Source organism: Vitis vinifera, mitochondrion (genome assembly GCF_030704535.1).
Source record: "Vitis vinifera mitochondrion, complete genome".
NCBI lineage: Eukaryota > Viridiplantae > Streptophyta > Magnoliopsida > Vitales > Vitaceae > Vitis > Vitis vinifera.
The window spans coordinates 107,501-120,000 of NC_012119.1; the positions used below are offsets into that span (position 1 = coordinate 107,501).

At 45.8% G+C, this 12,500-nt stretch overlaps 1 protein-coding gene and 1 pseudogene across 1 annotated transcript in view.

The window, feature by feature from the left end:
* Positions 1-1,409: within the span that the record gives for nad2 (NADH dehydrogenase subunit 2), a trans-spliced gene. Coding sequence (YP_002608350.1) covers positions 1,018-1,409 — 392 coding nt within the window.
* A 946-nt stretch (positions 1,410-2,355) lies between these two features.
* rps3 (ribosomal protein S3) lies at positions 2,356-2,545 on the forward strand (annotated as a pseudogene).
* Positions 2,546-12,500: the final 9,955 nt, after the last annotated feature.

Genomic DNA, 12,500 nt, shown 5'->3' on the forward strand with positions numbered 1-12,500 from the left:
GAATGTGCGACCGACACTACACTACGTAGGTACCTGTGCAGGTGAGGCGTCGGTCGGTCCTAGAAACGGCGGCAGCGGCGCGAGGAGTTAACGACCGGACGTGCTGCAACCTAGGGATCACCAGGCAGCTCTTTCGCTCTATAGGGATCGGGGGGGCATAGCACAATTATTCTTGGAGGAGGGTTGGTTTGCCCGGGTGACTGATCCTGCCATAATGTACTCCTACCTATAGCACCGGCAACCGAAGTCGAGCATACATACGACGATCTTCATGCGTGAATAGCCGGGAGGAAAGAAAGGGCGGTAGATGATAATGAAAAAGGACGCCGCGTCTTGACGGGCGGGCGGAATGGATGAGCGAAAGGTGCCATGCCACTTTGTTGGTGAGGAATATCCCGAGTCTCATGTAAGACAACTAAATGCACCTCGAGGTGCTGCCGAGGAACTGGGGGACCTTCTCGAGCACAGGATAGGCAATTGAGAGGTAGAGTTAGCCTATTCGTTATGGGGAATCAATGCTCCGGGCCGAATAGAGCTTACCTCCGGCACCTGGCTTTCTCCGGCGCATATTAGCTTAGCTGCGCTTAATAGGCCGGTTTGGCTTCCTCTCTGGCGGCCACTTTCCTTACCTTACCCACGCTACACTCCCACTCCAAGCTACGCCTGCTGAGCAAGATGCATTGCGATTTCCTCTTCTGTGGACGCACCGGAGTATGATCCGGGACGGGAAGAGAAAGAATTCTCCGGCGGGCTTTCTCTCGTAAAGCCAAAGACGCCCCAAGACAAGGGTGGTCGTAGATCACGGAAGGGGACATGATCAATAGAACCTGGCTGGATCCGGGCTGGGATAGTGGCGCCCATTCCTAACCAGTTCCGAAAAGGTTCGCTCATGCTGGAGGGAGCATCCCCACTTAGTGATCGGTCCGCTAGTTCACGCAAATCCGAAGAAGTTATCACGGACGAGCCACATGCAGGGAAACTTGCACGTGTGGTTCTGGCCGGGCTTTCCTGAGGTATCTAATAACCTTGCTTCTGCTCGCCGCTGGCGCACCTCTCCTAACTATTGCCCATTTATTCCGGAATAATCTTTTTAGGAGGGACAATTTTACATATTTCTGCCAAATTCTTCTATTATTAAGTACGGCTGGTACCATTTCGATGTGTTTCGATTCTTCCGAACAAGAGAGGTTTGATGCTTCTGAATCCATTGTATTAATTCCACTTCCTACTCGCAGTATGCTCTTTATGATCTCGGCTCATGATTCAATTGCCATGTATTTAGCTATTGAGCCTCAAAGTTTATGTTTTTATGTGATCGCAGCATCAAAAAGAAAGTCTGAATTTTCCACGGAAGCCGGCTCGAAATATTTGATCTTAGGTGCATTTCCCTCTGGAATATTTTTGTTTGGGTACGACCGGACAACTACCGATATCTATTAATATCTTTTCTTAGAATGTTGTTGTTAAATATATATCTATCTATCTATTTCGTAAACTATCGGATCGGGTTTAGATGTGAAACTTGCAGACCTCATTGGTTGTGATATTGATCTTACGGGGGGAACGAAATCAAAGAATATAGAGACTTGTAGAAACCCTCTATGTAGTTCTCTATCTAGGGCGATCGATCTACATCTTTCCCCATAGCCCTGGGGCTGTGTCTCGATCTCCTACGTGCGAAATCTGAGGGACTAGTTCCTATGGAGATTCCCCTTGGTCTAATTCCACGCCTTATGACGAAAGGGGAGTCGGCGTGGCGTAAAGTGAAGATTGAGGGGAGTAGAGCAAAATTCCCTTCTGGGGTCTTCCGAAGGTGTAACCTAGGCAACGAAAAAGGGGCCCGATACTTCAACTAGAGGAGCGACCAGTTGGTTCACCAAACCCCGACCCAGCGTCACACGTTCTCCAGGTCCGAAGGGATCCAGTGCCCAACTACCGACTCCTCCCGGAATTGCGTTATCGGAGCCGAGCCAGGAATGGCCGTTAGTGGACACCCACCACTTTTCACCGGTTAGAGAGGCCCTCTTTAATACATTAAGAAAAGATGTTCACAGGGGCCAGAAAGACTCGGTCATAGGAACTTAGACCACCTACGCGCTGGTAAACGAAAACCACCTCGACCCGATCAGAGTAAACAACAATGTCGAATCAGGTTTTTCTTCCTTGAAAGAATTCACACGCGGCCACCAGCTTTCCCAAAATAAGGGGAGATCCGCTGCTTACTGCTCACGAAAACATTCGACCTATACTTATAGTCAAGTCGTCCGCGTATCCTTCTGATCTCCTTTCCTTCTATTCATCAGATTTTTGGCTTTGACCAATTCAAAGTGAAAAATGGGGTTGATGATGTTGGCTAAAAAGGGGGGAGGGGATCCGTATATGTTGTTCAGGTCGATCAAAGGGCGCAGAAATAGCTAGAACTGAATGCGGAAAGTATGGTATGGAAAAACATCTCGTAATGTATTTAACCAGAAAATCGATTATGCTCCCGCGGAAGTATCTACTCGTTACGGAATCTTAGGTGTCAAAGTGTGGATTATCTAGTCAATAATCAATAGCTATGCAGAAGAATCCATCTCATTTTGTTATACTTCTATATATTTTCTGTGGAGATAAATGAATTTATAGACTCAAGTTGGGTCGATGGCTCTTTAATTTTCTTTGTACCGCCCTTCGCCAGTGCGACAAAACCGCCGATTGGTGGGAGCGGTTAGTTTATTTTAATAAAACGGTAGTTGCTATACTTCGGCTCTATAAGAGGCTAATGGACGACCATTCTAGCAAAGACCGAAAAGGATAGCCTATCCGGAAAGGTTAATTCGATTTTATTTATTTCTTTGTTCCAGGACATGTGATAAAAACTGATCGGATCCAATACCAAGACGACTTCTTTCCTTTCTCAGGAAGCGCAGAAAATCCATTCGGTTTAGGTGGGAAGGCTCACCTTTCTCTGGTTCAGCCTCCCTGGATCTCAGGAACAGCCGATTTATCAATAGTGCCCGACGATCAAATCCTCGAACAGCACCCATACATGCAGGCCCATACCATAGCTCCGCTTTCGGTGATTATGAATCTCTATCAGACTCTGATCGAATGAATAGGTTTGTGTGAAATACAAGCTCACGCTCCGGAAAGAATTTATTATAGGCGTGAGGATAGGCATAAATAGATTGAGAACCAGTTCTTCAACTGAAACTGAGCAATATGGTTTTCACACATCAGAGAAGATAAAGGAAGACCGCTCCAACGGTAGAAGGGCTTAGCGATTAGAGAAGCGAAGCAGGCTTACTGATAGAAAGAAAGAAACCGAAAGAAGGATTACGTCCGAGACGGATTAGGGTTAAAGGCAAGGCAATTCGCCAACCAAGAACATAGGGGAATGGTTCTACACCAGGAAAAAGAGACCCTCGCTTCTGGAAGAATGGAAAGCTTTACAGACTACATAGTAGACCGGACATCCGGCAGACATAGGAGACTGGACAGCCCCGAGAGCTAATGGGCAGCCTGGAAAGCTTGGGCCGATTGGAAGGCTTTGAACGAATCCGAAAGCAAATGATTACATTCAGATTTCGACTGAAGCAAGGAGGACAGATACAATAAGGGATTGCCCCTTTTTCGAATAAGATAAAGGCTACGGGAATGGCCTTCTTGCCGTTATTGTTTTGGCTAGAGAGGGTCTGAAGTAGCCCAGTGAAAGAGCAGGACTTCTTTCACGCAGTGAACGGAAGGACCCTTTCATGGTGAGTTGTAATTTATGATTGCTATCCATGATAGGGGGGGAGGGGAGTGGTGAGGAGGGCCTCTTCAACCATCATACTTTGCTTATTTTCATGAATGAAAAGAAAGTACAGGAACTGGTTTAAAAAAACGGGTCAAGAACTACATTGATCTGAGGCCATCTTCCTTGGTCTGGGAGGTAGGTTATGTAGGCAACAACTGTTCCTAGGTTGCTCGATCGCAAAAGGCCAAATTCATCGTTGTCAGAGCACTTATCCAATCTGCTCTCTAATGTTGTACCGTTGCCCAAGAAAGATGGCCGGGTAAGGCCTTGAAGAGCCTATGGACTGATAGGATGAGAAGTAGTCGGGCATCTCCAGAAATTGGCATTGTTGCAGGTACTGTTTTGCTTATCTAGAAGGTTTTTAGTTATAGATGAGCGGAAAGCTTGCCATAGACAACCTATTACCAACCTCGATGCATCGTAGATAGAGTAGAGTCAACTGACTTGAACCATGAAAGATGGACAAGCCGATTAGATAGACCTGATGTCAGCTAGGTCAGCTTGGATAAGGTTCGAGTTTCGCTGACGCCCTTCACTTCTAAAGTACTGGTAGGATTGGTCTACCAGCTCCACTCATACAAGTCAATCGAGTTCCAGTCGAGATAGAAAGTACTGGCTCACCGGCGATCATACCATTGAATAGGTTTCCCATGACCCGTACATAAATCGGTGCAGGGATCATGGTTCCAAGTCAGTTCTCGTTGTGGAAGCGAGTGTCTTGCTTTATCTTTCCAGTAACGCTTTTCCCCTTACCTTTCTCCCCCTACTTTGTAAATTGCAGGCAATTTTAGATTTGTCTAGCTTACCTATGTTCACTTCTTTTTTCGAAATAGAGGAAGAGGAAAAGCCGACCCCGACTTTCGAAGCGATCGGTGAAAGCACAAGCAGTCTACTAGAATGTATAATTAGGCTTGAGCACAAGGAACTTCACTGCACAATTGAAAGAGAAAGATGAGATAAAGATCGATTTGAGAACAGACGATCTGCGGCATATACTATTTCCATGACATGAGAGAGAATCCGCTTTGTCCATGAGTGGGATTTTCTTTACTTTCCTTCGACGCAGGAAGCATCGAATTGCATGTGAAAAGCATGATTAGGCTTAGGGAAGGAAGAAGAAAGAGAAGATGCGGCTGCTTGAGAAGCTCTTGGGAGTTAGGAGGAATGCGCTCTTAAAGAAATGCCACTAGTAGTAATAAAGAGGCTTAGCAATCATTCGAAAGTTGGGATGGAGCGTGAACTAATAGACAGATGGGATTGTTTGCTTCAAAGTGTCTATATACCAAGGGCTCTTGAAACTATATCAAATAGAATAGGGGATGTAGACCCCAGAAACTCTTGTTTTAATGCCCAAAGATAGGCCTTATCGAGCCTTTGAGCGAACTACTCATTGCTGTCTTGCCCCAACCCAAGGAGGGGCATTTGGTTCGTGTCGTGCTATTACCTATGGGGCGGATTCGTTCACATCGGATTTACTGCCCGCGGGTGCTATCTTAGACTTTTAGAGAGAAGGGGATATAGGAGTTGGAACGCTTCTTTGCCACATGGCTCCGCTACGACTCATCAACCAAGGGACTGATGCTTGCCTGACGTTTTGATGGCCAGACTCCTTGCCATATCCTTCTTTTTTTAGAAAGTTACCGACGAAACCCGACCTTCGCTCGCTTAGTAATTGAGGAGACCTAGATTAGGGCAGCTTCCTTAGAACTCAAAGACCAATTCTTCGTTCTTCAGAACATCTTTGATCTTTGAGTTCTGAGGCCATTCCCATTCAGGGTCATAACAAGCTGTTGAAGACATCAAATCCAGTAAAGCATTCGCCATGTTCAAGCTAGGAAGAGGAGCGCATAAGGAAGGAATCATGGACAAAAGACCAGTCAGGCACTTAATTAAGCGATTGAAGTCTTTCAGTCTCTTTCTCTTCGCAAGGTGTTCCCCAGCCTGTTGAGGCGGTTAATCCAATTCCAATATTATAGAATAATCGAACATGGAATGCCCTGTTATCGGCGTAAAGAAGGAAGAAGTCTTGGCTAAGCCAGAAGTTCCTTTGCCAGCCTTAACGCCCTTGCCTTCCCCATTCTTTCGAAGTTGCTAGCACTATCTCTCCTTTGCTCCAAGGGAATCTGTCCATCAATCCCATTCGGGGATATTTCATATGAGCCTCTGAAAGTAATTTATTTACCTATTGATTACTGTCAAACATGGATTAATTTCCATTCCTGCTTTCAGTTACGGATTGACTAGTTCTATTTAGGCTCTAAGCCCTTATTCTTTATTCTTTCAAAATTGACATATTATATTGGGTTGATTAGGTCAATCAGGTTAGGTTAATCCCGAATCCCAACTGTCGAATCTCTTGCAGCTGCTATTCTTTCTGTGGCATTTGTCCTGCAAACAAGCCTTTTTAGCTAAGATTGTGGGCATATTTTCCTTCTACTCTATTGATTCAGGTGCGAAAACAGCTGCTTATTTGTCCACTTCCTCGGACATTAACCTTGCAAAGAGAAAAGCAGATTCTATTCTGGGCATTCGGCATTTGTCCTGTCTTCCTTTAAACAGGCAATTGTCCATCAATCCGAAGATAGAAGCACAGCACACCAAGCTAATCTCACTAGTCTTGACTTTAGCATTCTTTTCTTTCTTGCTTTCCTGGTTCGCACTTTCCAGACTCGGGTCAGGTCAGGCTTAAGCTTATTCCCGTCAGTTCCGTCACTCTCTTTTCTTTCAATGGCATCCGCTTTCAATTAATTAAGAAAGAGATTCCCCGGTGTGAACTCCTACCTTATAAGTAGGCGAGCCCCTTTGTCTAGATAGTGACTTCACTTCTCCTTTTGTTTTGGGCTTAAAGAATGGCTTCGCACCTAGGAGACTCGCTAAGGTGATTGGAATCCGATCTGAGAGGTTCTAATCAAAAAGAGTGAAGAGAAGAAGGGGTTGGCATTGGGAGTGCCTGCTTTGGTCACATCTGGTCGCGAAGTACAAGACTCACTTACTCCGCATCCTTGCTCTTGAAATTTATGGACTTGTCCTCTTCCTTTTCGACATCAAGATAATTGACGAAGGTGGTGCTTTGAACATTTTCGCTGAAGTAGAAAAGATAAACATCCACCCGGTATACTAGCAATCCTTCTATGCGGATACTTCTTTTTTACTCTCAACCATTGCCGAGAAGATACAATGCTCAAGGTTCTATACATTCTTTCTTTCTTCATTCCTATCCTTTCCTTTTTTTTCAGTCCCGGGTCCAAGCCAATCGATCGCCTTCTTAGTTAACTGCGGAACCCGCCCTTAAGCCATCTATCTTTCGATACGGAGGGCTTATGAGTAAGAATTGGAAGCCCAAAAAACAAGGGAAGAAAGGAAGGAAAGGTGGGGAGCAGCGGCCTCACACAAAAAGATTTGTCTAAGCAATCTCTTTTAGATTTAAAATAAGTCAATACCAAGATTTTATTTCTGCGTCTACGGATGATAATTCATAAGCTTTTTTGAAAAGAAGAAAGGCCCTGTTACTATGGGTTCACGTGCTAAGGCTCAACTCTAAAATGCTCTTTTTCAAGAGAGAGGTTTAAGGCGCATTAATCACGCTTTGAAGGAGGGAAGTAGTGGAGTAGGAGAGGTAAAGATGGATGGGAATAGATAAGTAAGAGAGAAGGCGACACCAGCTAGCAGAACGGACGGAATGAGAAGGAATCCCCAGGGTGGAAAGAAGCTTGAAAGAGAGAACCAGAAATGAAATAGCGAGACCAAAGGGAAAGGGCTTGAGCGTCCTTGATTCAAAGTCTCTATATCCCAAAGGGGAAGCAACTGAGCTTGATAGCTGCCATCAAGACAGAATGACTCTTTGCACGATTCCGCAGCTATTCTATTGAAGAAGCTGATTTTCCTACACGTTCAGCATCGGTTCATTCCGTACTGCTCACTATAAGTACCTTTTGCCCTTATCGAGGAGAGGGAGGCTTGTGCCAACCACTGCCCTTAGTCTCCCTGCCTCTGACCTCACTATATCGATATCCGAACTACCGATCTTAGGAACTATCTGTTAGTCGTTCAGCTCGCTCTGATTTACATGGAAGAGATCGCCTCAACCCACTGGGGAAAACACTAGTCTAGTAGGCTACGACATCACTCATCTGCGCTGACACATGCCTTTACCGAACGCAGGCAAGTTCTCATGCCTCAGTCCCATCAAAGTACAAGTAGGGAAGTGGTCAAGACCATAAGGGCTTTACTAATCCAGGTTGATTAAATTGACTTCCGACAAATAGATTTAGATTAAGAAAAATTCACTGAGACCCATTCTTGGGGATCCATCCTCAACGCATTCACCCACTGCCCTCCCTTGGGAATCTTTCCAAACTTACTAATGAGGCTGGCTTTTTTTCTCTACCAATCCCCGGTCTCTTCGCAACACCTGCTTCTCAACAAACAAAAGCGCCTGGCAATACAACTGCTTTTCAAGCCCTATCCCTATCTTACTGGACTCCTCGCTTCACTGCTTCCTTAGGTTCCTTAGGCGACCCATTGGACTCTAAAGGTATGCTCTTGTCTGGCAGCTACTGGAAGAAGAAGGGGATTTAGCCAACTATAGCTACTCGAGCAAGACTACTGTTCACACCGTTATAAAGCAAGCGCTAATGCTGACAGCGACTAATGTCAGCCTTGCTTTTCCCAACTAGACTTAAAAACGTGAGCGCTCTTTACGTGATAGGGGCTACTTTTGCTTTAGAAATCTCTTTTTGGCAGGATCTTTCGGGTTCCGCTTATCTCGTTCGTTATAGAATGAGGGTTAACTTTAAGGTCCTAACGTTGGGAAGTGCATCTACTATGTATTATCATCGCATCTCTATCTACATCTACTTTTAAGTAAATCAGATGCGATGATAATCTCGTTTATGGTATAAGCTCCTTTTTAAGCCCGAGAAGCAGGCAGCCCGAGATGGTATCCGTTGATTGTAATCCGAGATATTAAGCTATGATATTTATTCCCCCTCTTTTCTTACTGACCCACCGCCCGCCCTTGCTATTTGAGATCAACTTTAGACTGCCCTTACATTATACGAACGAAAGAAAGAACACTTGTAGGCATAACTCGTGAATGTAGGCATAGAAAGCATATGCGTCGCACCTTAAGCAGACCTGAGCAAGAAGGGGGCTGCGCTCCAACCCAGCCCTAGTGCACCGAGCAAGAAGGCCTCTAAAGCGTCTTTGCCAAGGTTTAATTTATCCTTACCCCAGGGGGAATGACTTCCTTTCAAGTGAGACTAGTAGAAAGGTGGGTCAAAAGTTTCAGTTTAAGTTGATTCGGAAGCTAGGTAAACATACACATATCTTCGAAGAGAAAGAGAGAAAACCAAACCCGAAGGAACGCAAAGGGCTTTTTCAGCAGGCTGATGAATGAATGTGAATAGCACCATGAGAAAAGGATTATGATCGTTAGAATGCCACAACAAGATCTTAATCTTTCTCCCTTGCCCGATAGCCTTTGCCTCTTCCTTCGGTTCGCTAACCAAGGAAAGGTGCATTGCAGTGTACTTATTTGTCTGTTGGCTTGTTCTCTTTCGCCGCAAGGCGAGCTGGCTAAATTTTTTCCTATATTTGAAGTCTTGTTCTGTATGTCTTATGAGATACTACGGGGGGACTTTCGATCGCCATTTTGCGGTCCCCTTTCCTGTGTCACTCACCCGATGCGGCTTACCACGCTGCATTCCTTCTTTTCATAGAAGAATTCTTAATAGAAGGGACGCGGGGGCAGCCCCCAGTACTTAACCACGTTCTTCATAAACAAGCGTGCGGCCTCATCCGCAGTGCAGTCGGCAGATGCCGCCATGAAGGTGGCATACTTTGAAAATATATCGACCACCACCATGATGCTTCCAAGCCCATCCACCCTGGGCAAGCAAGAGATGAAATCCATAGTAACACTTTGATGGTCTGGTGAGGATAGGCAAAGGATCTAGCTCTCCTCCTGGCTTCTTATGTTCTATTTTGTCTTGTTGACACACAAGACAGGGTTGGACATAGCTTTCCACGTCTTATTTCATCTGAGGCCAATAAAATCGAGCGCCAAGCAACGCCATTGTTCGGTGCTGACCGGGGTGTCCTGCCCAGCGAGTGTCGTGACACTCCTTCAACAAGTCCATACGTATGTTATCCCACCTTGGGACGAAAAGAGTATTCCCCTTGGTGTAGAGCAGACCATCCTTTTCCCAAAAGCGACGTTTTTCTTCCTTGACAGCTTCTAGTAGGCTCCTAGCTACTGCGTCATATTTTATAACCTCCTTTCTCCTATCAGAAAAGGTGCTCCTAAACTGGCTCACAGCAGTTATCTCCTGTAGCTTCAAGCTCACAAGCTCTGCTTTCCGACTTAAGGCATCAGCCACTAGATTCGTGCGTCCTGGCTTATACTCGATACACATATCGAACTCAGCCAAGAAGTCTTGCCACCTTGCTTGCTTAGGGCTGAGCTTCTTCTGTGTTTGGAAATAGAGCAGATAGTGTCTCCAAGTGCGTAGACAGTGCACTATGGCGGCCATCTCCTTTTCTTGTACTTTGTATTTCCGCTCGGTGTCATTGAGCTTACGGCTCTTATAGGCGATTGGGTGCCCTCTTGCTTGCATAAGAACTCCACCGATGGCATAGTCCGAAGCATCGGTATGTACCTCGAACGGCTTAGCATGATCCGGAAAGGCCAGCACCGGATCAGCCATGATGGTTCCCTTTAAGTCCTCAAAGGCCTCTTGACATTCTCTCGTCCAATGCCATAGATTGGTTTCGCGGCAGAGTTAACGGCCTTGATGCGGCTGGTGCCCCTTTCCGTCTTCAGCCCCAAAGCGCTTGGCTTTCCCCTCGGTGACCTTTTCTCTTTCGTTAAGGAGACTTATCAACGGTGGTGGTTCGCAAAGCGGATCGTTCCCCTTTATCTTGAACGACAAGTGTCACTACCCTCCTGGTTCACACTGGGTCTGGCGGAGCGATGTCACGACTGTCAGAAAATCACTAGTTTTGGTGAGGCACGACTCGGAGGAAGAGATAGATCCAGCTTTTAGGGAAGTAAGGGAAAGGAACGGATAGAAAGAGCTCGTTCAGGGAAGGTAGGTGGGGGGGAAGCGGAACAGCTGTGTTGGTTCAATCGGGAAATGGCCGATCATGCTTGTTAGGGTTGAATGCTTAGGGTTTAAGATTCAAGCAGCTCGTTGCTACACGATCAGTCAAGCTAAGCTAAGAGAGAAAAGCGGCAGTCCTTCCAATCAAGCAAGCGACCAACCAATTCCAACGATTGCAGTGACAGCCATCAAAGCAAGAAGTATAGGCTTGCAGGATCAAGTGGGAAGAGCGGAACTTGACAGGTCTCGCGGCTACTAAGCTAACGGGCAGCTTTCAAAAATGGCTACCGCATCTGCGCTTTGCTACGATTTGGTGCGGAACTGAAAGCGAAGAAAGCTTAACGCAAGCGACATAGGTAATCAAGCAGCAATCGAGAGCCGAAGGTCTGATTCCACCTAGTGGCGAATTCAAGACCAAAACGAGGCAAGTTATTATAAACACAACGAAGTTCAGAGCGTAGACGCGGCAACGAACACGTAGATTTATCTAGGGCAAAAGGAATAAAACAAACTACGTTAAATGTTCCGCACCCCCAAAAGAATAAAGAGGAAAGACTTGTTGGAAATCACCGGTTGGGTTGACAGGTTCACAGCTCCTACTCGTACGAGAGCTGTAGCAACGGTTATGCCTCCAACACCGGTTATTCCCACAGCTTCTTCTATTCCTTGGTGGCCTGCAGCTCCTATTTGAACAAAACCCATTCTCGATGCAGCTTCTTCTTTCACAAGGGACGTAGCCACGTTCTGACAGTGAACACAATCAGGAGAACTGGCAATATGTCTCTTGTACCGGTTTTCATTTGTCATCAACCTATTATGTACAGCAAGCCACATAAACGACCGAATTATCTGAGGGCCCCTCCAGCTCCAAATAAGCTTCCATTTATTGTTCGGCGTCGACCAATTGCCTTCTTCAAGCAGCTCATATGCTGATTTAGTTGTAAAACGGCCATTAGAGGTTCTGCCCCAAACAAGAGCATCCCTATGAGCCTGGGAGGCATCATAGCAGCTATCCTCAAATTTATACACTCTGGCAGCAAGTGTGCAAACTCATGCCACCTCCCCCCTTATTTAGCCCACATCATCAACAAATTCAGCCACAGTCTTGTTCAACATCGCCTCAGGTATCACACCCAATGCTTTGTGGACAAGCGGACCTTCATTATCAACCCAGTTATTCAACCAGAAGCGGACTATTTCGCCATTGCCTACAACCCATTTAATTCCCTTGAGTACCTTCTGCCATACGCCAAAAATCCCTTTCCACAGAGGTTTAAGAATTCCTTTTGCTTTTAAATCCGGAATTACAGCGTCCGACTTCACATACTTACTACGCAGAACAGCAACCCAAAGACTGTCAGGCTCTGACAAAATGCCCCACCCCAACTTCATGAGGAAGGCCTCATTGTTCACAGACATCTTCCGAAACCCCAGCCCACCATTAATTTTCGGTTAACATATTGGATCCCAGTTAATCAGATGGACCCCTCTCTGATCATTAGAATCACCCCAAATAAAACCCTTACAAAAGCTTTCAATGTTATCACATGTTCCAATTGGAATTTTGGCCGACTGCATGCTATAAGTTGGCAGGGCTGATAACACCGATTGACAGA